At 42.3% G+C, this 26,736-nt stretch overlaps 1 protein-coding gene across 1 annotated transcript; it reads left to right on the forward strand.

Annotated features, from left to right (window-relative positions):
* The first annotated feature begins 4,802 nt into the window (after nt 1-4,802).
* On the forward strand, nt 4,803-11,755 carry LOC110218376 (major histocompatibility complex class I-related protein 1-like). The gene is made up of 4 exons (XM_021001051.2): nt 4,803-4,929; nt 7,493-7,759; nt 11,025-11,303; nt 11,481-11,755. Exons 1-4 carry the CDS (start codon nt 4,803-4,805, stop codon nt 11,753-11,755), a joined length of 948 nt encoding a protein of 315 aa, XP_020856710.2.
* Nucleotides 11,756-26,736: the final 14,981 nt, after the last annotated feature.

Below are 26,736 nucleotides of genomic sequence, written 5' to 3' on the forward strand. Positions count from 1 at the left end.
AGCCAGGAAGCTACCAGCTGAGGAGCATGGACTGTCAGAAAAGATGGGGATGGTCAGGCTTGGCCTGGCTTCTTGTCTTGGAGACTTCTGCCGTAAGAATGACCCAGGCAGGTGAGTCCATAGAAGAAGGGGGTTAGGGAGAGAGGGTGGAGACTGAGGAGCTTCGGATCTGATGAGGGAAGGATTAGTCATTGCTCTAGCATAGGTTCCCAAAGTGGGTGATACTGCCCCCTAGGAGGCACTGGAACACTCCAAGGGGGCAGTAGTAGGCTTGGGTGCAATTGAGGGTGTTGAATAAAAATAAGGAGACGGTGGAAGCATAAGGAAAGAAGAGAAGAAAGTTTTGAAAAACCATTCATACGTGTTTCCTGTTGTATAATAAAATCACAGTGATTGCATTATTTTCCAAATAAACACACAAAATGCAACTTATAACCCTTTAATGCTTTTTAATGCCATGTTGCATCATCGAATTTCCATTAATGGTTACATGATGCAATATTGCATCATCAAAATTTCAATACAGGGAAAACCCCACAAATTTACAATAAATTTTTAAATTTAAAATGTGTCATTTAAAAATTTTTCATATTTTTTTTATATTTTTAAGGCAATTGGGGTTAAGTGACTTGCACAGGATCACACAGTTAGTAAGTGTCAAGTGTTTGGTCTGAGGTTGGATTTGAACATCATTTTTAAATGATGCAAAATTTTTTAAAAAGTTAAAGAAAGTAGATTTCCAGGGGGACACTGAGTATTTTTTAAAGAGGGGTGATAGGCTGAATAAGTTTGGGAACCTCTGCTGTAAAGGATTCTGGGTGATGGGAGGAAAATTCAGTCTTGTCTTCTGAGAGCTCCCAATTCAATATGACAGATATTGTTCCTGCCCTCAGGTCAGATGTGGGAAGAGCCAGGCCCAACTTTTAAGAAGCTCTCAGTCTAATGAAGAACACAAGAAAGAGACATAGGATTCAGACACAGAAGCTATAACTAACTGCATCTGTTCAGAGGGCAATTAACTTAAGACCCAGGGATGATTCTGAAGTGAGCTAAGTAGAGCTGATCAAAGAAACCTCCCAGGAAAAAGTGGCCTTTGATCCAAAACAGCTCTAGAACTTAGAACTAGAGATCAGGGGGAAAATGGCAGAGTTTAGATCTGATGAGGGATTGATGAGGGGAGGCAGGGGACTTCCGAATTTTAGTTGAAAGTGCTTTCATTTCAAAACCCTATAGAGATGTCTCTAACCAGTTACAGAGGGGAGGACAGACTAGGAGCTGTTGCCTCCCTGGTCATTAATCTTAGAGTGACAAAAGAAAAGGGAAAGGGAGATGTTTAAAAAAATAGAGAAGAAAACCAGCCTCTGCTGCTAGACTATCTTTAGGATATAATTTTAAGGGTGAAACTTTCATTAGATAGCCACTTAAAATCTCAGCTCAGCCCACAGTATGAATTTTTGTATTTTTTATTTGTATTTGTAATTTTTTTTGCATTTGTACGTTTTTTTTCACCATTGCCCAATCATTACTTTTTGATCTTATGGTGTCTAAAGGTGAGCCTCAGCTAAACCAAAGAGGAGCCAAGAGGCTGTAGCTGTTAGGATCCAAGAAAGAGGGAAATGAGGGCATCAAAGGTAAAGATGGTTCACTATCTAATGAAGGCTGGCCCCTGCTGACCAGAAATAGAAGCTATTCTTTATAGGAAAGGAGGAATTCCCTATGGGAGAAGTTCCCATAATGAGATGAGAAAATTGAGGCAAACAGGGTTAAGTGACTTGCCCAGGGTCACACAGCTAGTATCTTCACAATATCACAATTCACTTCTCTCCCAGTTGATCCTTACCAAATTGCTTTCTGTTATCCTTCCTTTTTCTAGTTCATGGCTTTTTCCCTATGAGTATATCTTCTGGTATGTAACATCTCTCCACCTCTTTTTATGCAACCTGTTCCATTTGGATTAGGTTTACTTTCCCATTACCATGTTCTAATCATTGACCCATCCCATCATGACTCAGTGACACCTGTGAGGCCATATTTATCCCTTGTGTTATGATATCTAATATACTTTCTTATCCATATTTCATGAACCTATGTCCAGACCCAAGGGGCACAGCAGAGATATGTAGATGGAATACCTTCCACTGGTTTCTATTTCTGGAGGTAAAAGTCCAAGCAGTGAAAAATATTCACAAAAAGCAGAATATAATCTCCTTGAAGGCAGGGATTATTTTGTTCTTGTCTTTGTAACTCCTCTACCTAGTTCAGACTGGCAGATAGTTGGTTAACATGTTTGATGAATTTAATTCATCTGAAGCCGCCAGGCCCATTATCATTGGCCATTTGAGGCCACAAGCTTTCTTACCAGCCCTCTTCACTAGTGTTTTCCTCTGTGACTTATCTCCTCATTGCTATCCTCTTCCTATGTCACAACATCTACCATGACATTTTTGTTGTGGTTCAGTCATTTCATTCGTGTCTGACTCTCCATGACCCCGTCTGGGGTTTTCTTGGCAGATATTCTGGAGTGGTCTGCCATTTCCTTCCCCAGCTCATTAGACAGAGGAGAAAACTGACCTGACAGTGGTTGTGATCTCAAGACAACTCCCTGGCTTGTGTCTGTTTCTCAGCAGGAAGCTACAGGACTCAGAGAGGGAGAGGGAATGCAGCAGTCTGCCTTTAAACACCTATTGGCTGTGTGACCCTGGTCAAGTCACTTGTCCTAAGTCTTGGTTTCTTCATCTGTAAAATAGGAATGAAAACAGGACCTACTTCACTTACCTTGGAAGCATACTTTCCAGGGATGTCCACACAGATGAGGAGGTTGACACACGCATTGCCAGAGCTAGCTCAGTATTTTGGAGGCCCCAAAGTGTGGGAGAGAAGAGGCATTAGGCTGATTACCAAACTGACGATCTACAGAGCCATTGTGCTGAGCTCACTGTTGTATGCCTGTGAAACCTGGACAGTCTACCAGTGCCATGCCAGGAAACAGAATCGCTTTCATTTGAATTGTCTTAGGAAGATTCTGAAGATCACCTGGCAGGGTAAAGTGTCAGACTCTGAGGTCTTTCCTTGAGCTGAACTATCAAGCAGAGAGCCCAACTTTCATGGGCTGGCCACGTTGTTCTAATGCCAAACGTACGTTTGCCTAAAAGACTGTTTTATGGAGAATTCACATAAGGCAAGTGCTCACATGGTGGCCAGAAGAAGCAATACAAGGACACCCTCAAGCTCTCCCTATAGAACTTTCTAGTTGATTGTGAGACGTGGGAGACACTGGCACAGGACTGCCCAGGATGGTGTGCCCACATCGGAGATGGTGCTGTACTCCACGAGCAAAGGAGAATTGCAGTAGCTCAAAAGAAACAGGAGGTGCCCAAATTTAGAGACATCTCCACTCCAAATGTCATACAGACTTATTTGTGCCTGACCTGTGGTAGAGCCTTCTGAGCTGGTATTGGTCTGATCAGCCACAGTCAGACACACTGTACCTTGACCTCGGTGTCATTTCGGTCCTCTTCAAGAATGAAGGACAACAACTGAGCGGGCCATATCACACAATTTTAGTAATACCTGTGAGGCCTTGTGGCCTCTGTGTGAAGATGTCCAGCTCACCTTGTCAATCACTAACATTCCTTGCATTTGTGTCTCCCCACTAGAGGTTGTGAGTACTGTTATTTTGCCGTCTCCCTTGCATTCCTTATCACTGCTATTCTTCCTCCCTGGCTGTTTTCTGTAGCATGCTCTCTAGTGGACTGTTTTGTTCCTCCCCCACTCCCCTCTGCCTCTGTTTTCCCCTTGATCATATCTAAGCTTGGAAGCCCCATCAAAGCCTAGAAACCCAGACTTGTCACAGGTCATTCAGGAACTGTCCTCACACCTCAAGGGAGTTTAGCAATGACGTGACAGAACCACAGGTGTGTTGATGGTTCCCAGCTGGCACACTCTGCCAGCTTTCATTTCTGGAGGTGAAAAGTTCCAGAAGAATCCAAGAACAGGTGCAGGCAGACTTACCTCTGCCACTCTGTTGCTGCTTTACCTCCATACCCTGAGTCTTCCCTGATTCTTTACCATGGTCTGCTCCCATTATATTATTCTCTGTTTGAAAATTGTAAGGGGCCAGATTCTCACACCTCAGCAAAGATTGCATTGTCTCTCCTACCTAATCCACTAGTTATCTGTACCCCTTGAATGGGCAGAAACTCTGTTGAACTCTTTTGGCACCAAGACTGTGCCTTTTCCCTTCCCTCTCTCAGAGTTCACCTGTGTTGTCTTTCTCTATAAACTGAAACTCAGAGTGTTTATACAGCTGTTGCTACTGCCTCATTTTTCCTTTATTATCTCTGAGACGGAAGGTGAGCTGAATTGAACTGAGTTGAGAAAATGCTTACCCCATTAAGGAATTGTCTCTAAATAAGCCAAATAGCAACAGAAGCTTACTAAGCCTTGATTTGTGCCCAATTTTGTGACAAACGCCAATTGAAAATGTAGCTAGGGGCTCTGCCCTTTTACTGAATGACCTCTGGAACCACAGCCCAGATGTAGGGATAGTAGGTAATAGTAGAAGGAAAGATGGAAGGAAGGAAGGAGATATCAGGATTATGCCCCTTCCCCCAATACACACACACACACCCCTAACTCCTCTTTCTGCCTTTCTCCCACTCTGCCATTCAGGACAACATAGACATATGTTTTATTTCACTGCGGTGGGCACAGCCAGCTCCCTCTTGAACTTCACTATGGTTTCCTTCATTGATGATATTCAGTTGTGTTCCTATCACAAACTGAGCCATATTCAAGTAAAGATGGCCTGGATCTCCAATGTTCTCAGTGCCAACTTCAGTGAGCAGATGCAAAGGCTGTTGATGAACCACGAGGAGGATTTCCACAGACTGATCTGTTACTTGGAACAGAATGACACCAAAAGTGAAAGTAAGTCAGTCCACTCGTCCCCCGGCCCCATCCTTCCCTCATCCTGCCTTGTCTCTCCACTCACCAAGGTGTGATAGACCAATTCCCAAGAATCTTTGTTCTGTTGGACAGAGCATTCTAGTCTTAGACCACAAACTCCTCATTGACAGAGCTACAAAGGACCCAGTCCTTGGCTTTAGGAATCGGTGAACCACATCGCTTTTTCAAGATGCCAGCTCTTCCTATTGTAATGAGTTCAGGGGTCCTTGGTCTCCAGCCTCAGGCCTTTTACATTTCCTCACTTCCTAAGTTTCCTTGACCTTTGAATTGGAACTCAGTGCACTGAACTTCCTAGCTTTCCTTGGTCCTTGAGTTCAGAATTCAGTCCCACTGCATCCTGGTTCCCTTAACCTACTTTCATGGAGCTGCCACCACTTCAAGGTTCCTGGTACTAAATCCTACTTACTCCTTCATCCTATCATATTCTGCTTTTCACTCTAAGCCACAGAAGTATGGGTTTTTTTAGGGTTTTCATGTAAGAGAAAATATGTGTGTATATGGATATGGGGAGGAGAGGGAGAAAGAGAGAGAGAATTCTGTGATTTACTACCCCCAATGATATCTAAAATTATGGGTTGGACCCATAGAATGTCAGTGTACTTCCCATGAATAGTTAGTCAGCAGGCATGATTAGATTAGGCGCTTAATAAGATAACATAGCAAGAACACCACCTATTAAACACCCACTCTCTCTCTGGTCTCACAAATCCACATCATTTCCAAGAGAAGAGCTGACACCAGCTTAGTACACAAGAGTAGTAAGGTAAACTGGTGGGGCATATCACTTGCTCCTTCAATACTGCTAGCCCTCCATATGTTTTCCTCTCCTCTCTGCAGCCCAACTCTCTGTTTCCCCAGACTAGTATCTTCTGAATCCCTAGCTGCTCTCTTCTCTGCTGCCAGAGGACATATTCTCTGAAGCAGCTTTGAGCCTCTAGGGACTGCCTGACTCTCTGTAGCCATGTCTGTCGGAAGAGTGTGTCCTTCTCAACTGTACCTCAACCTCTCTCAAATTGGCATTCCATGCTTCTGGATTCCACACTTTCATACTACTTCTGAGTGAGTAGAGATGCTGCTGGATGCCATGGTCAATGGGTGGGGGGGGGGAATGTCCTCCTCTCCCTCAAAAAGTAAAGATCGGGGTTATTCCTTGACGGCTGGCTCATTCATTGATTCTTTCTGCCTAATTCCTGACTACCTCCTAGAGTCAGGAATCAAATAAATCATAAAAAATAAAATGAATAAATAAATAAATATAATTTGGATAGCTAACTATTTTAATATATTTTATTTCATGAATATTTCCCAATTCCAGGTCATTTTTTTTTTAAATTTTGAGTTCTGAATTCTCTACCTCCCTTCCATTTTTCCCCCCTCCTTGAGAAGGCAAGCAATTTTACGTAGATTATACATGCAAAGTGATGCAAAACATTTCCATATTAGCTACGTTGCGAAATAAAAAGGGGGGGGGAGAGGAGCAGCTAGATGGCGCAGTGGATAGAGCACCAGCACTGGAGTCAGAAGGACCTGAGTTCAAATTCAGCCTCGGACACATGGTGACCCTGGACAAGTCACTTAACCCCAATTGCCTTCCGAAAAGAAAGTTGGAAAAATATACTTCAATCTGCACACAGAGTTTATCAATTCTCTCTCTGGAGGTAGATAGCAATTTTCATCCCGGGTCCTTTGGAATTGTCTTTGATCATTGTCTTAATTAGAGTTACTAAGTCTTTCACATTTGATCAGCATACAACATTACTGTTACAATGTGTAGTGTTCTGGCTCCTCTCACTTCGCTTTGCATCAGTGTTTACGTCTTCCCAGGTTTTTATGAAACCATCCTGCTTGTCATTTCTTATAGCACAATAGTATTCCATCACAATCATATTTCACAACTTGTTCAGCCATTCCCCAATTGATGAGCATCCCTCAGTTTCCAATTCTTTGCCATCACAAAAAGAGCTGTAAATACCTAACTACTTAAAGACTCAAAAGCATGACCAATTTTGAGCTTAGCCAGTGAAAAGCTTTTTCACTTCTGATTCAATTAGAGAAAGATGTTCACAATTCATAAAGAGATCAGTGGAATGAATATCTCATTAGCTCTAACACCACATCATCTGTAGTTACATTTTGTAATTTCACCAGCTGAGGAAGAGAGAGATGAATTAAATTCACCCCCTCCCTTTAAATATATATGAATTCAAAAATAATACAGCAAGGAAAGGTAAGTTGAAATGCATATGAAAAGCTGAATTGTACATATATTCTACTCTTCCCTATATTTTAACAGCTCTCCAGTTTTACTTGGCCATGGTTTTAGGGTGAGAGGATCAAGGTCTTTCACTGACATCAAAACAATTCCACGTGACACACAGATCAACTCCAAAGTTCACAAAGGAACCTCTTTACTTTAGACAATCCACAATAGACAGTCACTCTCTCACTTTCCCCATCTTCCCTCCCAAACCTTCCCCACACTTTGAAATCCCAGAGATACCTGTGTTTCTCCCTCTCCCCACAGAAAGCCACACATTGCAACTCTTTGCAGGCTGTGAACTGGAAGATGACATCCAGATGGATAGCCATGTACATTTAGCTTGGGATGGTGAGGACTTGTTCCGGAGAGATGAGCAGCAAGGATACTGGATTTTCCTGAAGCCAATGGGCTACATTTTAAAAACTGCTGTGGAAAGTGCCTTCTGGGACAGTGTGAGAAAACACTACATGCAGGAATATTGTTTTGACATAATGAGAAAAATTCTTAGGCATTCAGGGATCAAGGAGAATGGTGAGTCCCATCTGTTCCCTATCTTCCCCCAGAAAGACCAGACCACCTCTACCTTCCTGCTGTGTGATAGTAGCTGACATCCTGCAATTAGGAGGCAGAAGACCTGGGATGTGGTCCAAACTCTGGCTCCCACTAACTGTGCAAAAATACAGACCACAGATATGTGAATGAGTAAATGAATAATGAAAAAAATTTATTAACTGACAATCCCCATGCTAATGATTCAAATACAAAAGCAAAATCAGTTTCTCTTCTCAAAGAGACAGCTAAAAGGGGGAGATTATAAATTGTGGCTGTAGAAGGGATTTTGAACCAAAAAATGACAGAAATATCTAGTGAGGCCATAGGGGAGTAGATTGACACACTCTTTGCAGGAGTGATGACAGAATTTATTCCATCATGGTTCCAAAACTGAAGAATAGGGAAGTAGTTGGTGAATCTGATGAGAAAATGACCCAATAGCATGGGGTGAAATGAATCATGGCTGGGGCCTGCTTGAAATCATGGGCCAAAAATGGCTGTCACTAATCAAGACAACTGAGTCCCAGGGCAATGACATCTGATGATGTAATTAATTGTTTTTAATGACTTCACTGAAATGATACGTCATAGTCTGATAGATGCCTCATCGTAGTATGTAGGTATGAGTTCTTCAAGGTGGTGGTCTCCAAATTTATTTAGTATGACCAGTTTTTATATTAATTTCACAGATGCCCCTCCTTTGTTACATTAATTTCATATACAACCCCCTCCCCCATATTACAGTACTGTAATATCAGGATACTGATTTTTTAGATATTCAAATCTTCAAGTGATCCCATAGATCTACCTGTTCCTCAGTGATTCAGACTTCCCCTCTCAATGTGAAAGAGTGAGAAGATCCCTAGATTTGGGGTCAAAGACATGGGTTAAAATCCCACCGTCTCTAGAAAGCTTGGTGTAGAGCAATGGATAGAACATTAGATTTAGTGTCAGGAAGCTCCAAGTTCAAATCTTGCCCCATACATTTACTAGCTTTGTGATCTTGGACAAGTCACTTACCTTTTCTATGCTTTGGTTTCCTCATCTGTACAATGAGAGGGATGGACTCAGTGATCTGAGGTATCTTCTAGCTCTAAATCTGTGATTCTATGAATATAACACCTGTGTGACCTTGGGCACATCTTTAATGTCTCTGATTTAGTTTCTTCATCTTTCAAAAATTAAAGGGTTAAGCTAAAGGTTTCCTCTGGCTCTAAGTCTTGGAATATATGAATCCATTCATGCATGCCCATCCTGTTAAATCATCCTTCATAGTTTCCCACAAGGTCATAACTTAGTAACTTCCCAATGTTCTGGGAGCCATCCTTTCTTTCTCCTGCCCTACCATCTAGGGTGCCCCATCTGTCATACCTTGAGTCCTCCATGTTGCGGGCCCATCTTCTTCTGGAATCTGAAGTTCATTTGATGTCATTCCTTATTCCAGCTGTTCTTTGAAAAATGGTGATAAATAGCTTTGAATTCAGTAATTATTTGAGTAATTTTTTAAAACGATGTGGATTAGACAAACAATAATACACGTGTAAAGCACACTGTTTATTCAGTCTATGTAAAGTACCTACAGGAGAAAGAGCACAGGCTCTGAAGGTAGAGGACCTGGTCTGCTAATTGTTGCTATGTGGCCTTGGGCAGCTCACTTTTCTCAAATATAAAAGGATAGGGTTGGATGAGATGAGCTCTGAGGTCTTTTGCCGTTCTAAATCTATGGTCCTATGATACTATTGAATGGAATGGACCCCAGGCAGTAACTTTGCATGACCTATGGATACTTATTAGCTGTATGACCCTAGTCACTTAACCCTATTTGCCTCAGTTTCCTCATCTGTAAAATGAGCTGGAAAAGGAAATAGCAAACCACTCCAGTATTCTTGCCAAGAAAATCCCAAATGGGGTCATGAGAGTTGGATACAACTGTTACAACTGAACAACAAAATGGTCTATGGGTTGAAAACCATTGATCTAAAGTGATGGTGGCCCAGCTAGTTCTACCGTGCAGGAGAAGTTTTTAATTAAGGCCATGGGTTAGACTGGTGCATCTGTTGTGTAAGAACCTTCAAAGCTAAGTTTAGAAAGGCTATTCATTGAGGCAGCTAGGTGGCACAGTGGATAGAGCTCCAGCCTTAGAGTCAGGAAGACCTGAATTCAAATCTGACCTCAGACACATAACACTTACTAGCTGTGTGACCCTGGGCAAGTCACTTAACCCCATTACCTAGCCAAATAAAAAAAAAAGCTATACATTAGACCCCCAGTGATGAGTTAGTTCATTGGGCCACAGAAAATCATTAATATGAGTCTAAATCATTATGGAGCAAGTTCAGTTTTCACTCATGGAATGAGTGCCTGATACAATCACATATCTGCAGAGGTATTGAAACATTGAAGAAGAACCAATTATCATGTCAAATGCTTATTGCCCTTTGTTATTGGTTTAGACATCTCCTAGTCTTATATAAAGACAGAATTTTTGAGTTGATGGGAACTTCAATGGCTACCTCATGCCTGAAAAAATACAATCCCTCTTTCTAGAATAATTTGTATGTCACGGATCCCTTCAGCACCTGGTGAAGCCTGTGAATCCCTTCACAGAAAAATAAATAATTGAAGGAAATGCTATGTTTCTATTAGAGGTTAGTAAAAAATAGATTTTTTTTTCTTATCCAAGTCCATAGACCCCCTAAAATCTATCCATTCACTGCTTGAGGTACGACTCAGGTTAAGAACTGATCTGCACAACCTGTGGCCCTTGGGTAGCTTATGACCCACTGGCATACCAAAGGACTTCAGGCAGCCCACAGAAAAGTGTAGAGAATGTTTTCCTCTACATTTTTCACAGGCCACCTAAAAATCCTTTGGCAGGCCACAGCTGTGCAGGCCTGCTCTAAAATATACCCACAAAGTGGTCCTTCAGTCTTTGCCTTAGGTCTCACATTGAAGAGAAGCTCTGCCCCTCCCCAGGCAGCCCACTCCATCTGTCCATAGTGTATCATCATGAATGACTATTACTTGTGTTTCTACTGAATGTACTGTCTTAGGCACTGAGAGGGAGGCACATTATATGGCCCTTATCCTCAGGGTACTTATGACTGCTAGATACAAGCAAAGGATGAGAGTAGAGAGTATACCAATAAGGAAATAGGGAAATAGGAGAGTATGAGGACAAAGGGAAATGGCAATACTAAAGAACTTTGGATATAATGTCTTCTCTTTTGCATTCCTCCCTCAGTGCCTCCTGAAGTGACTGTGTCTCGCCATGATGCCCTGGATGGCACCATTACCCTCTCCTGCACAGCCACAGGCTTCTACCCCAACTCCATTCTGCTGGGCTGGGAGAAGGGTCATGAACATGCTATATGGGGGAAAAAGAGCTCCAGCGGCACCCTGCCCAATGCTGATGGCACCTTCTACCTCCAAATAACCCTAGAGCTCCTGCCAGAGGATCCAGGGATTGGTTACACTTGTGTGGTAGAGCACAGAGAGTTGAAAACACCAGCTGTATATCCTGGTGAGTGATTTACACAAGCTGGTTGAACCTAATCCTAGGAGGCCAAGCCAATGCCCAATGCCCAATGCCCATGTAAGCCCCTAGCTCATAAAGGGCCCCAAAAAAGGATTCTGTGGCTTCCCGGGGATATAAACTTCTGTCCATCCCCATTAACTTGTTGTCTTTCCACCCCTACAGCTCCTGGGAAGCCCACTAAGGAGAAACCTTGGGCCATGGCATTGGCCATTGTGACAGTTGTCATCCTGGGGGTGAGCTGTGCTTTAGCTTTCATCACAAGGAAGGAAAAGAAGACAGGTAGGTATTTGGGGAGACAGCATGGAAAGGGGAGATCACCAAGGAACAGGCAGTTAGTCATTCCAGGGTTGATGTTCATAATTGTGTACTTTGTAAAAAGAATTACAGTGTACCAGAAACCCAGAGTTGGAAGATACCTTGGTGTTCTTCTAGTCTAAACCATTTAAAAACAGAATTCTTCTCTACAACATCCCTGACAAGTAAACAGCCATCTTCTGCTTGAAGAACTGTAATGATGGGGAGCTCCCTATCTCCTGAAGCACTCTATTCTACTTTGGGGCTGCTCTTGCAGTATTCCTTTTATCGACGCCACATTTGCCTTTTTGCAAACCCTCTCTCTTGCTGCTAGTGCTTTCCTCTGTGATTAGGCAGAATAATTTGAATTGCTCTTTTGGGGAGCAGACGTTCCAACACATCAAGACAAGTGATCAGGTCCCCCCCTTCCTTCTTGCTCATCTGGCATGATTTGCAATCCTCTTCTCATCCTGGGAACTCGCTGGAGAAGCTCCAGCTTAGCATTATCCTCCCAAAATGTGTTGGTGAAAATCAGATCTGAAATAGAATTTCTACACGTTGTTTCCTCCACCTTTTGAAGGAGGAAATTATCATTTAGGCAAGTCAAGAAAAGTGAGACCCAGAGGAATCTAGACAGTTAAAGTCCCCTAACAGTATGATGTCATGCCTCTGTGTTAGGCTGGTAACCTCTTTCCCAGACTCCTTATCAATTACCCCTCTCTGTCCGGGTGGTCTGTAGTATATACTGAGGGCAAAATTGCTGATGTTCCTGACTCTGTTTATCGTTACCCAAAATCCTACCCTCCATACTTCACTTCACTGTTCTGTTTCCCAGTTTTCCTCATCTAAGTATATCTTCTTAATATAGTGTTTCCCCACCCAGACACCCTTCTGATCATTTTTTAAAAGACAGTACTCTTCCACTGTGAGACAATGGGGCATAGTAGATAAAGAACTAGCTTCAGAGTCAGGAAGATATAGGTCAGGTCCTGCCTCTGACACATTCTGGTTATGTGACTCTGGCAAGGCAACTAACCTAGCAGGGCTCTGGGCATCTCTAGGACTCTAAGCTTCTGAGAAGGTGCCTACATGCATTGAGAGGGGGAGTTCCTCTGCTGAGAAGTCACTATGCCAATGAAATCACAGGTCTGGTCCCTATGCCAACCTAAATCCTATTCCCTTTTATAGCTGTATTCCCAATCATGGGTCTCATCCCACCAAGTCTCAGTGATAACTATGGTACCTTTGCTGTCTCTCCAGCTCTTGCCCGGGGACCTGCTTAATCTTGATTGCTGAGAGTTCTCCATAGCTAACCTGGCTCAGACCCACTATGCTGCTGCTCTTTGACCATCTTCATATCAAACCTCTGCACCTTCTTTCCCTATCCCCAACCCCCTTTTTGACCTCTATCTCTGGGAATGGTAATTGAACCAATACCACCATTTCTGAAAAGGACATGTGTCAATCAATTGCCCTATGGTTCAGCTCTGTGGCTTCCCTATGACTTCCCAGTCCAAAATAGCCCTTCTTGGCCACCACTGCCCATATATGTTGTTTTCCCCACTAAAATATAAGCTCCTTTACAATAAAAGGAGAGAGGGAGTGGTATAAACAGGGCTAAAATAGGATGGAAGGAATTACACAGTAAGTAATCATAACTGAAAAAAAAATTATACAGCAAGTTTCTCTGATAAAGGACCCCTTTCTCAAATACATACAGAACTGAGTCAAATTTATAAAAGAGCCATTCCCCAACTGATAAATGGTTAAAGGATATGAACTTTCAGATGAAGTAATCAAAGCTATCTATAGTGATATAAAAATGCTCTACATCATTATTCATTAGATAAATGCAAATTAAAACAACTTTGAGGTACCACCCCATACCTATCAGCTTGGCTAATATGATAGAAAAATGACAAATGTTGGAGGAAATGTAGCAAAATTGAGACACTAATGCATTGTCAGTGGAGTTGCAAATTGATTTAACCATTCTGGAGAGCAACTTAGAATTATGTTCAAAGGGCAATAAAAACCATGCATATTCTTTGACCCTGCAGTACTACTACTAGATCTGTATCCTAAAGAGATAAAAAAGGAAAATTACCTATATGTACAAAAATATTTATGACAGCGCTTTTAGTGGTAGCAAAGAATTGAACATTGAGGGGATGCCTATCAATTGGGGAATGGAATACTATTATACTATAAGAAATGAAAGCAGGATGCTCTTAGAAAAACCTGGAAAGACTTACATAAACTGATGCAAAGTAAAATAAGCAGAACTAAGAAAACATTTTGCATAACAACATCAATATTATACAACAATCATATATTAATGACTTAGCTATTCTTAGCAATATAATGATCCAAGGCAATTCTAAATGACTTACGATGAAAATGCTATCCACCTCCAGAGAAAAAAACAATAGAGTCTGAATTCAGATAAAAGTATACTTTTTAAAAGTTTTCTTTATTTTTCTTGAGGGTTTTTTTGGTCTGTGTTTCACAGCATCACTAATATGGAAATGTTTTATATGACTGCACATGTATAAGCTATATTAAATTGCTTGCCTTCTCAATGGTGGGGTGTGGGGAGGAAAGGAGGGAGAGAATTTGGAACTCAAAAAAAATTTTTAAATGAATGCTAAAAACCTTTTACATACAATTGGGGGAAATAAAATATTAAATATACATGTAAATTTATTATATGCATTTTTAAAAGAATGCAACCTCCTTGAGGGAAAAGACAGTCTTGTTTTTATAATTGCATCTCCAGCACTTAGCAGAGTTATTGGCACATAGTAAGCCTTTAATAAAAGCTCTTTCATTCATTCTATTCATTCATTATGTAAAGGTGAATAACATAAGACAAAGTAGGAAAGGTATGTTAGAAATACTTTGTAGAGCCTTGAATGCCAGGATCAAGAGTTTATGTTTTATTTGACAGGCAATTGAGAGCCATATTTTTTAGGAGAGAAGTGACATGATCAGAGCATTGTGTAAGAAAGACTACTCAGGCAATAAGTTGTGTTAAGAATAGATTAAGCAGGGGCAGCTAAGTGGCGCTGTGGATAGAGCACTGGCCTTGGAGTCAGGAGGACCTGAGTTCAAATCCAGCCTCAGACACGTAAAACTCACTAGCTGTGTGACTCTGGGCAAGTCACTTAACTCCAATTGCCTCACACAAAAAAAAATAGATTAAGTAGGGGATAGACCATAGGAAGGGAGATGGGATAGAAGGCTTTTCCAGTCAATCAGACAAGAAAAGGTGAGAGACTGAAGAAGAGAAGTCAAGGTGGGGACTGAGAGGAGATTCTAGATGAAAAAAGCCATTGTGGAAATACAACCCATAGGACTTGACATTGATTGAATGGATGGGATGATGGGTCACAGAGTTATCAAAGAACTATGCTTCTCGTTGTCCAGTCATTTTTCAGTTGTGTCTGACCCTTCATGACCCCATTTAGGGTTTTCTTGGCAGAGATATTGGAGCGGTTTACCATTTCCTTCTCCAGATCATTTGACAGGTGAGGAAACTGAGGCAAACAAGGTGAAGTGACTTGCCCAGGGTCACACAGCTAGGAAGTGTCTGGGGCCAGATTTGAACTGAGAAAGATGAGTCTTGCTGACTCCAGGTCCAGTACTCTATACACTGAGCCACCTAGTTCCCCTTGCATAGTGAGGAGATGATGATATAAAAATAATAATTACTAGTATTATTATTATTATTATTCATATAGTACTTGCTGTGTTCCAGACCCTGGAACTTTGCAAATATTTTCTCATTTAATCTTTTTGTTTGTTTGTTTTTTGGTTTTTGTTTCAATTTTTTTTTCATTTAATCTTCACAACAACCCTGAGAGGTAGGAGCTATTATTATCTCTATTTTATAATTGAGAAAACTGAGGAAGACAAAGGTTAAGTGACTTGCCTAGGGCCATACGCCAATTATAACTCACATTTGTGTAATGTGCTTTTGAGTATTCATGATTTTGTTTGAACTTCATAATAACCCTTTGGAGTTGGAGCCATTATTATCTTCCTTTTACAGAAGAGGCCACAAAGGCTCAGAGACATTCAATGACTTTTCCAGGGACACACAGCCTGTAATGATCTGAGCCAGAATTCAAACCTAAGTTCAGTATTCTGTTGACTACACTACAGTTATTGTCTTGGATGAGGCGATCCTTCCTAAAGCCAATAGCCCAAGGACCAAACCTCAGTCAGGGCCTACAGAGTCATGCATAGTGACACCACGCACCTTCAAGCGAGGAAGTTAGAGTCTACACACACTTTTGTCATATAGTCTGAAGCCCAGTGTTTCAGCTCAGCTAGCTGGAGGCCCAGATATTATAGGGGTTGTCAGTGGGGACCTGGTGCTACATTGGTGGGTGTCCCTTGACCTCAACCAGTACACCTGATCCACCACATCTCACCCAATGGTTCACAGGTGTCCCAGTGCTGACAAAGGGAATCAGATGAGGGACTTCCCGTGGTCAAGAACTATGTCTCCCCTATTGGATCAGGGGCTTCCAAAGAATAGGGACTCTCTCTCTCTCTCTCTCTCTCTCTCTCTCTCTCTCTCTCTCTCTCTCTCTCTTATTAGACTAGGGAATCCCTGAGGGTGCATTTCCCTGATCAGACCTGGGACTTTCTCATTTCTACTGGTATTTCTGATGTCAGTCCCATGTAATGCACAGGGACAACTCCATTTGAGAACTTCTTGACAATCTTTGAATGCCACCTGACCCTCACCAGAGTCACCTTATCTGTTGACTTCCACTCTCACCCTTGCCAAAGAAAGTCCTGCCCAGAAGCTGATGTCCTGGCTGGCAGTGAGAGATGGGAAGGGCCCAGCTCCAGCCAATCCCTGCCACAGGGGGATAAGAGTCAAGGAGCCAGAGGGTATATTTCTTGTCTTCTTGGCCAAGCCTGTGATGTCATAAGTGTAAGAAACTCCCAGTGAAGAAATTCCCCTTGTAGAGGGCAGCTAGGTGGTGCAGTAGATAGAACACTGGCCTTGGATTCAGGAGGACCTGAGTTCAAATGCAGCCTCAGACACATAACATTTACTAGCTGTGTGACCCTGTGCAAGTCACTTAACCCATTCCCCCCCCCAAAAAAAAAGAAACTCCCCTTACCAATGCAGATGAGAGAAATTCTAGCACTCTTTCTTCCTTGATTTTATCCTGTCTATGGCTTTGCTGGTATATAGTGGTTAGCATATTTTCACCCCCATTAAAATGGCAGCTCCAGGAGGGCAGGGACTGACTTTGGTGCTTCTTTGTATCCCCAGGACTTATGTCTATATATGATAGGTGTTGAATAAATGTTTATTTACTGGCTGATGATCACTAACAGGTTGTCAAGTCAATAAGCATTTATTAAGCACCTGCTGTGTGCCAAGCACTGTTCTAAATACTGGAGATAGAAGGAAGGCAAGGCCAGTCCCTGCTCTAATGGAGAAACGACACGCAGAAAACTATGCATAAGTAAGATTACAATATACAAAATCAATCAGAGATAATGCACAGGGAGAAGGCATTGATTTCATGTGGTTGACATAATTGTACATGTATTACCTATATCAGATGGCTGGGCCGCCTGGGGGAAGGGGAGGGAGCGGGAGAAAAATTTGGAACTCAAAATCTTATAAAAAATGAATGTTGAAAAATATCTATGCATGTAATTGGAAAAAATAAAACTCCATTTTAAAAAAATAAATAAAAAATAAAATACTTATTTCTTTTGCTTTGCCCATCGGTCTTTGGCTGAAAAATGGTGGCCTCCTTTTTTACCTTAAGGTCACTCCCTTTTGCATCAAGGCAGTAATGGGAGGGGTGCTTCTCCTGGCCCTCAGATAATCAGGAGAAGGTTGGTGGTAGTATGTCTTTTAGAGATCCCTGAATCTCAGGCAGAAGATTAGGACATCACAGGTCAAGGATAACCTTGGCTAGGCCCAGTCTGAGATCCTGGCTGGTGAAGGCTAGCCACTGCTGGCCAGAAAGGTCAGCTGACTCTTTACAAGCAGTATGAACTTAAGATATTTCCACTGGCCTCTGGGCTGTGTAGAGAGAGTGTTGCACAATGGTTAGGGTTCTGGACTTGGAGTCAAAAAATCCTGGAAGCGAATCCAGCCTCTGCCACTAATTGTGTGACCATGAGAGACAGCATAAACAGTGAAAAGACAGTGAAAAGATTGTCAGCCCCCTACCCTTAGCTCAACTCAATTCTGGCTTTTCAAGCCTGATGGTTCATCTCCAGGAGTGGGATGGAAGGGACTGGATTGGAAGTAACTCCCAGGGAGAAAAGGGGTGACTTTGGAGCAGAGGGGAGACCCTGAGGTGGCTGGAGGTTTGAGCAATAAAAGGATTAGCCTGGTGGTAAGGGAGGTTGGTGGAAAATCTTCTACTGAGAACCAACTTCTTGCAGGTGGATTTCTTCAGTTCCTGAAGCAGTGACTGCAGAAGAGGGGCTGCAATTGAACTCCTTTTTGTCCCCACATCATGTGTTTTTAAATTTTAATAATTAAAATAGGTTTAGCTGGATTTTGTGGTATACAAGTGCCTGTTATATTTTAAAGTAAGTGGGGGAAAACTTTGAACTTCTTGCACTAAGCCAAATTTAGACTTAGCCATAAAAAGCATGGTGGCCAGGGAGGGGGATTCTCTTTGGGAAAATTACAAATAGAATTAATAAAAGCCTAGAAGAACAATAAGAGAAATATATGGCATACAATTAAAAGAATGTAATCCTGAACTATTTAATGAAGCAATTGATCATGTTTGTGGGAATTAGACAGCAAAAATTACATTGTCACAGACTATAAATCTATGTGGAGCTTTATCCAATGTAAACAAACTGCTATAAAAAGCATACCATAATAGCCTAAAAATAGTCAACAAACATTAATTTTCCAAGGAGAGAGAGAGAGACAGAGAGAGAGAAAGGGGGGAGAGAGACAGAGAGAGAAAGACAGAGAGACAGAGACAGAGAGAAAGAGACAGAGAGACACAGAGAGAGAGAGAGAAAGAGGAGAGAGACAGAGAGAGAGAGACAGACAGACAGACAGACAGACAGACAGAGAGAAGAGAGAGAGAGAGAGAGAGACAGAGAGAGAATGAGACAGGGAGAGAGAGAGGAGAGAGAGGGAGAGAGACAGAGAGACAAAGAGAGAGAGACAGAGACAAAGACATAGAGATCAAATGTAACATTGGTTTAAAATATAAACTCATTTGTTAAGTCTAAGAGAAAAGATCATGGACATTTGTAAGCACTAACAGCTTATACATTAAAAAGAGGCAGTGAAGGATAAAATTAGTTGAGTTTTTTTTTTAACTTGGCAAAAGAAGCAACCAAGCCAAGGCATCCCAAAGGCATTTAGAGATGAAAATGGAAAGAAGGTTATAAGTAGGACAGAAAATGGAAAAGACCTACAGAGATTTTATGAGGAACAATTTCCACCACCAAAGACCATAAAGCCGCACTGAGACCCTAACATCACAGTCCTAGCTATGTTAGGAGACGAAGGAGAAGTGGTAGCAAAGAAAGCAAAGATGGGAAAAGCAGCCAGATTGCAAGAAGTGTATGAAGAGGAAATCTGTGCTGGAGGCAAAACAATTGAGGTCCTTGATGGATCAATTCACGTGGGGCAGTAGGTGAAGACGCGGCCAAAGTTGGAGGAAAAATATTGGATGTTATGAATACTTTTAAAAGTGGAGATAGAGAAAACACCCACAACTACCAATCTATGTGCAAAATCTTTGTGAGACACAACCATAAACACTGAGGGCATCATCCATGAGAGTAGTATGGGGAAGCAGACTGTCCCAGGGGCTAATTCCATGATAAATTACTTTTTTACCATCAAAAAAGATGGAGAAAATAAAAGATCTTGTGCTTATTGTTTGTTGATTAAGAGAGCATTTGATTCCATTGAACAAAACACGGCCCTAAAGACTCTTTTCTAGCTCTATCCATCCATTAAAGAACAGACACGACGCTGTTCAATGACCCTCTCATTGTAAACATCAGGAGAGTTCTACAAGTAGTGTATACCCTCCAAAGGTGTTCACCAGTGTGTAGCCAGTGCTGAGTTCAAATTGAAGAGGGATTTCTTATGGACAGTTCAACCCTCAGATACTTCTGTTTGCAAATAACATTGTGCTGAGTGAATCAAACCCTAGAACCTTGTAAGAGATCCATGGTCATTCAAAAGAGTTTGGCCTGACCATCCCCATAGGCAAGACCGTGGATGAAGGATGTCTGTTGACCAGATTGTGATATGCAATTGAATGGACAAATTACAGACTGTATCCATCAGTACATATATCTGGGACTGATGGTACAAATGCACAAGAAATTTTATCCAGAATTAAGTAAGAGAAGGAGAAAGGGCTAGATTGCCTTTGGGAAATTACTGAACTATAATGACAATAATAACTAACATTTGTATAGCTCTTTAAAGTTTACAAAGCACTTTGCAAATATCTCACTTGTTGTTCACAAATGTGAAGTAGGATCTGTTATTAATCCCATTTTACAGATGAGGAAATGTTAGTAACTCCAAACTTCTCCCAGAAAGAGACACCTATATTTTTTAATAGCAATGTTCTAGCAGGGTTGTTGTACAACATTTAGACATGGAACATGGAACACAACCATCTCCTAGGACTAAAAATGAATACCATGGAAGGGGTAACAAGAATCTCCCAGTACTTGTGAGCAGCTGATCACATAACTAATGAGAGACTGCAAAGAAGAACTGAAGAACAGAGGTCAGCAGAGAATGTATGGTAGAGAAAGATGGGCTGGTTATATGGATGAGAGATGGACAATCACTGTTATCCTTGTACTGCTGGGGAAAAGGGAGGAAGGTGCCTCTTCCCCCTGCCCCAGCCCTGTGGCAAACTTACATTAGGATGTGGACAAGACTGGAACAGGATGGGCACTGACATGGGCACATGAATGAGTATCTCCACTTCAAAAATGAGGAAACTGAGGCTTTGTGGTCAGGATGGCCACATCTTACCCACTCCCAAGGCCAATAGTCTTTCCACTAGACTGTGTGGCATCTCTAGAGAGCCTTTGAGGATGATAATAGTAACAATAATAGCTGACATTTACCTAGCACCACAAGGCAATTTGCATGTTATCGCAATTGATTCTCACAACAACTACAGGAGGGAGGAAGGGAATAAGCATTTATATAGCACCTACTAAGGTGCCAAGCATGGTGCTAAGTGCTTTACAAGTGCTATCTCATTTGATTCTCCCAACAACCCTATGAGGTAAGTGCTGTTGTTATTCCCATGTTACAGATGAGGAAACTGAGACAGAGAGCAAGCGACTTGCCCAGAGTCATGCAGCTAGTAAGTGTCTAAGGTCAGATTTAAACTCAGGTTTTCCTGACTCTGTTTTCGCCTCCCAGTCTAATGCTGTTTCCTCAAGACAGGACACAAACTAATCTATGTATTAACAAAGATCTATTAAGCATTTAGTATCTGCCAGACACTGTGGTAGGTTCTCAGCATACAAATATATCCTTCACCCTCCCTCCCCCACAACAACCAAAAAAAAAAAAAACCACAATGTTAGGTACCAAACTAATATAGCTATGGAACACTGGGGGGTTTGAAACATGTCAATTACGCCACAAATATTTTGTCTCAAGGACTAAATACATCAATATACAGATCTGCGATTTTATCAGAATGAAACACTTTCAGTATGGGCCTTTTATCCACTCATGCAAATTGCAATCCTTTTTTGACTTAGCCAACTCCTAGGGAATTTCTAGTATTAAAGGTATATTGAAGTTCCTTCAGCTACCATCCCAATCCACCCCCACTGTCTCCATTCCTAGATTTTCCTGGTGGTGGGAACTGGAACCAAGTTATTTCCATAGCAATGAAATCTTGTCCCTCAGTTTAATGGCAGTAGGGACAAGTGGACAGAGCACTGATCTAGTAATCAGGAAAGCTGGGTTTAAGAGTTTTGTCTCTGCCAAATATGTCCACTGGCACCAATCAATTCCCCTCTGCTCTTCAGTTTCCTCATTTGTAAAATAAGATAGCCACTATTTTTGTTCTCTTCTAGCTCTAACATTCAGTGTCCTTTGTTTTTAAAAAGTCCTTTTCAGCCCAGGCATTCTGTGCTCTAAGGTTCCTTCCTTCTCCAACACTCTATAGCCTGAGGTTCCCTCCCATCTCTGACATTCTATATGCTAAGATTCCTCTCATCTTAAGAATTCCATGTTCTAAGGGACTTCCCACACCTGGCATTCTATGGTTCATCACCACTGAGCAGGACCAGAGGCTCTTCATTATGAAGAATTCTTAAGAAAGTTGACCAGGTCATATGGTCCATCACCTTGCCTCCAAGCCAGGTTGTATTTAAACTAGTGTTCTCTAACCTGTACTCTACCTCACAACCCAGAGGTTATCTGGTCCTTCTCATCTTTCTCTGGCCCATTCTCCCCATCTCCAACCACCAGGTACTCCTGCTAAGTAATTAATAGCAAATTAGAAGGAGAAGAGAGAACAGAAAAGTAAATAAATGAAAGAGAAAAGAACTTTTGTGGAGGGTTTTGAGACACGATCATAGATCTAGGTGATGGAAAGAAAAGGACTTCATGTGTTACCAAGTCCAGTCCCTCTTCATTTTACAAATGAGCAATGTTGTGACTTGCCCAAGGTAACACAGAAGCAGGATTTGAACCCAGATCCTCTGACCTCAAAGTTAGCTCTATTTCAACCTGTGAATAATGAAAATTGGAATAATGTGAGTAATCAAAGTTTATTACTCCTCTAAGTCCCTACAGAATTGGGAATTCCCAGTGGCACATGAATCCAATAGTTCCCCTCTGCACTCCACAATAGCTTAAGCCTAATGCCGTCAGAGGCAAAACTTTGAAGAAGTTTAAGTGTGGCATTGGCCCCTTCCATTTCCTTTGTCAGTTCCTCCCTCTCCCTTCTTAGTACCCACCATCCAGGGAAGCTCCACTGAGAAAGAACTCTGAGGTTTCACTTCTACCATTTTGCTTGCCAGGGTCAGCCTGGAAACAGACTTCTCAGCTGGTAGTGGTATGGGGGCAGGGAAGGGTTAGAATCTCAATATAGCCAGCCCTAGCTGGTTCTAGCTGGAAATAAGGGGCAAGGGACCATTGTGTATGTTGGTGACTCAATGCCCATTTGGGTCCTGCCAAATTTGGCCCCAGAGCCTCTCCTGATTGGGGTGTTATTGAGAAAAGTAGGCAGTCATCTACAATTGCCTCCAAAAAAGCCATCATTAAGCTCCTTTTCTGTGCAAGTCACCATACTAGGCACAAAGAGAAAACAAATGGAATATCAATTGTGCTTGGGAGGGGAGTGGAATACATCTAGTGACCAGATAAGAAAATCTATGATCATTCATGGAAGGAGAGGCCACTAACAGAAAGGGTTTCCATTGGAGGTGGCCCTGAGCTGATCCTTGAAGGAAGTAATGACTTCTAAGAGGCAGCAGTGAGGAGAATGCATTCCAGGTATGGGAGAGAGATGAGAAATGGGCCAGGTTTGGGCTGTTTAATGGGAATGCACAGTTCACGAAGGACAGCGACATGAAAGAGATCAGGAAAGAGTCAGACCGTGAAGGGCTTTACATGCCAACCAGTGGTGTTTAATAGGGCACCATTAAAGCTTCTCTAGATCCCCGGATAAGTCAAAGAAAAGCTATCATCAGCGTTCATGTTGTGAATCCTTGAAAAATGGGCAAAATGAGGTCAAAAGACCACAAATACAGGATTACCCAGGCTAGGACAGATCTTGGATCCTAGCTAATAGTTAAAGAAACATCGTGGCATGGTGGAAGAGCTTTGATTCTAAATCCCTGAAGACCTAGCTTTAAATCCTGCCTTTGACATCTACCAGTAGTGTGACCTTGGAAAAATTTCTTAACATCCCTGAAAGGAGGTCAAAGATACATAAATGTAGATGTTAAGGACACACAACTATAGTTGTTAAGGACACACAGCAGTAGTTGTTAAGGACACACAGCTGTAGATGTTAAGGACACACAGCTGTAGTTGTTAAGGACACACAACTGTAGATGCTGATTCCATCCTGCCTGAGGTTTTCCCTCTTGAGACTATTCACAAACCTGGTCCTAGGTCTGAATTGTCTGCATTTATCATCATCCCGGCACCTGTAGTCAGCATCTGTGTCTTTGAGCCAGGGAAGAGCTCTGGGATCAGCCAGCAGGAGTAGGCTAGGCACAGTAATACTGATGGATTATGGGACCAAGCTCGGAAAACATGAGAAACCCTGAGCTGCTCCTTCCTCTTTCTTGAGAAATCCTTCCAAACTTCCACTTCCCCTTTCAGAGTGACCGTTCCCTGTCTAATTGTCTCCACAATCCAGGGACCAGCTCCTCCTGATTTGTAAATAATCACTCTTCTCATCTCACACACACACACACACAAACGCGCACACACACACACACACACAACACATACATACAACACATATAAACACATGCATATACTCCTCCCTTTGTCATAGGATCATACATCAATAAATTAACCAATCAATCAATAAACATTTGTTAAGCACCTACTATGTGTCAGGCACTGTGCTAATCACTGGGGATATAAAAAGACACAAAAGACAGTCCCTGAGGAGAGGGTGCATTTCAGACCTGGAGGAGTCAGTCTAAAGCCAGTACTTATTATTTATTATTATACAAATATTTATTAAGCATCTCCTATGTGTCAGCCGTTGTTCTTAGGGCTGGGGATCCAAGCCCTGGGACCCTTAAGGCCAACCCTGACCAATTTGGAAAGCCCTGAGATGCTCTTGTTTTCTAAGAAATTCTCCCTGGCTCCCACTTCCTCCCTTTCTCACTCACTGCGGCAGGGCTACTTCCCTGTCAGACACCTCCAGACACCAGAGATGAACTTGGATTTCTGAATCCTTCCCTGCCCTGACTGCCCCAGCCCCTCCTCCTATGTCTTGCTACCTCCTGCTGGAAATTGGGGCCCATGCCAAAGAAGTGCCTACAGAGGCATATTGACTCTCTGGGACAGAGGCTCCCTTCTCCTGTATGATTTCTCTATCAGCTTGATTTGTTTGGGATCCCTCCAGAATCCTGCCCAACAGTCATGACTATGGCTTTGTGAAGATCCAACCTCTGACATTCACTACATAAGAGACCTTGGATAAGTCACTTACATTCCCAGAGCTTCAGTGTATTCATCTGTAAAATGAAAAGGTTGGCCTTGAGGCCCACTGGGGTCCCTTACAGCTCTGAACTGATGAACCTATAATTTCTATGGCTACCTTTGTCAGCTTCAGAATGGGTTTCATGTCAACATCTTGTCTTTTCTATAAGACTGAGCACCCTGCAGGCAAGGACTAAGCTTGTTCCCTCACTCTCCCCCCATCAAACTAGAAGCTTCCTGAAACAGAGACTGGGTCTACCATCAAACCAGGAGGTGATGTGACATAGTGGAAATCACCCTGGCTCTGGAGTCAGAGGACCCAGATTCAAATCCCACCTCTTCTAGAACCTGTGACTCCTTGGGCAAGTCACTTCTGCCTCTTGGGCTTCAATCTCTCACTCTATAAAATTAAGGAGTTAAATCAGATGGTTTTGGAGGTCCGTTCCAGCTCCAGATCTATGGTGCTATGGCCCCCTCTCCTCTTCACCTTCTCACCTGCCTGGGTCTCCCTTAGAGTAAATATCACTAGAATCAGTAGACAGGATGAGAATCTTCCCTCCCTCCTCCTCTGAAACTCCATGTTCCTCAGCCAAAGACTGACTGGCCACCTCAACACATTGCATAAGGCTCCAATCTCCAAACCCTGTACTCTTTGCAGAGCTTAAGTTGAAAATTCATCTCCTGGGTCCACAAGGGCTCCCTACTTCTCTTCACCATACCAACTGGGATTGGCCCCACCAAGACCCTCATCTATCATTACTAGTTGTGGCATCTGGTATCATTCAGAGTGCCTGGGAGGCATAAGTGTGTCAGTGATATCATTTGTGAAGGCTAAAAACACCAGGTGTTGTTAGGAGGCCTGCTAAGGGTAAGATGCCAGCTTGTTGTTTTTATCAATGGATCCAACCAGCAGAGGAAGTTGGTGACAAAACTAACTCTATAGCCTGGTGCCTGAGACATGGCTAAGTAATATTACAGAAAGGCCTTGGGAGTAAGGAAGGGTAATAGTTATTCTGTAACAAATTCTGTGCTTGGGTTTCCTGAGCAAACAGTTCTATCTTTGGGATTCTCCCTCCCAAGACAACCCAGAGTAAATGTGCCATCTTTCATTCTAGCCACCTCCTTTTCTTATAGCCCTGTTCATTTCCCTGAATGTGATTCTTAATCAGTTCCCCGGAGACATGCTGGCTTGTGGAAGAACTTCTCAGCTCACAAGCACTCTCTCTGATGAGAGTGGTGAAGACCATTCCAGGGGCCACAAAGAACAATAGTTTGAAACTGTTCAAATTCTTATTAAGTGGCTGGTGCAATGAATACCAGTGGAGTTGGGGGTGGGGGTGGGGGGAGAAGGAGGAGGAATAGACAATGTTTATGTTTATGGGGGGGGTGTCTTTGTGTATTGGGGTAGAAGAAAATGGAAGCCTTCTTCCTACTATGTACTTACCATCTGTTTCCTATCCCATCCAACACTATGCATCATGGGGAGGATAAGGGGTGGAGAAGATGTGCATATAATGAAAAGAACCCTAGCTCTGGAGACAGAGAAGTTAGGTTCTCATCTTGCTTCTGGTGCTTCTGATCTGTGTGACCTTGAGAAAGTCACTTAACTTCCCTCTGCCTTAGTTTCCTCATCAATAAGATGAAAGGTTTGGACTTGATTATTTATGGGGTCCCAAGTAAGCTCTAGATTTCTGGTCCTGTATTCAAAAGAAGTCGCATTCTTCCCAAAGTAAACCCATGTTTGTGGCCTGAGGTAATGGAACTTCTGTCTGAAGAAGACTGGACAAAATGTGACCCACTTATATCCAGCCTTTGAATGTAACTGCATATGGCCAGTCCTCTCTGAGGCCAGTGATCTCAGACTTGATTGGATCTGCTTGGCCCCAGATGACAGTATCAAAACCAAAGGCAATTGGAGTGACC

This window comes from Phascolarctos cinereus, unplaced genomic scaffold (genome assembly GCF_003287225.1).
Source record: "Phascolarctos cinereus isolate Bilbo 61053 unplaced genomic scaffold, phaCin_HiC Scaffold_2;HRSCAF=192, whole genome shotgun sequence".
Taxonomy (NCBI): Eukaryota; Metazoa; Chordata; class Mammalia; order Diprotodontia; family Phascolarctidae; genus Phascolarctos; species Phascolarctos cinereus.

Coding starts and splice junctions, on each gene's coding strand:
- LOC110218376 (XM_021001051.2), top strand. CDS start 4,803: ATGGCCTGGATCTCCAATGTTCTCAGTGCCAACTTCAGTGAGCAGATG. Junction 4,930..7,492: donor GAATGACACCAAAAGTGAAA/GTAAGTCAGTCC, acceptor CTCTCCCCACAG/AAAGCCACACATTGCAACTC. Junction 11,304..11,480: donor AACACCAGCTGTATATCCTG/GTGAGTGATTTA, acceptor CCACCCCTACAG/CTCCTGGGAAGCCCACTAAG.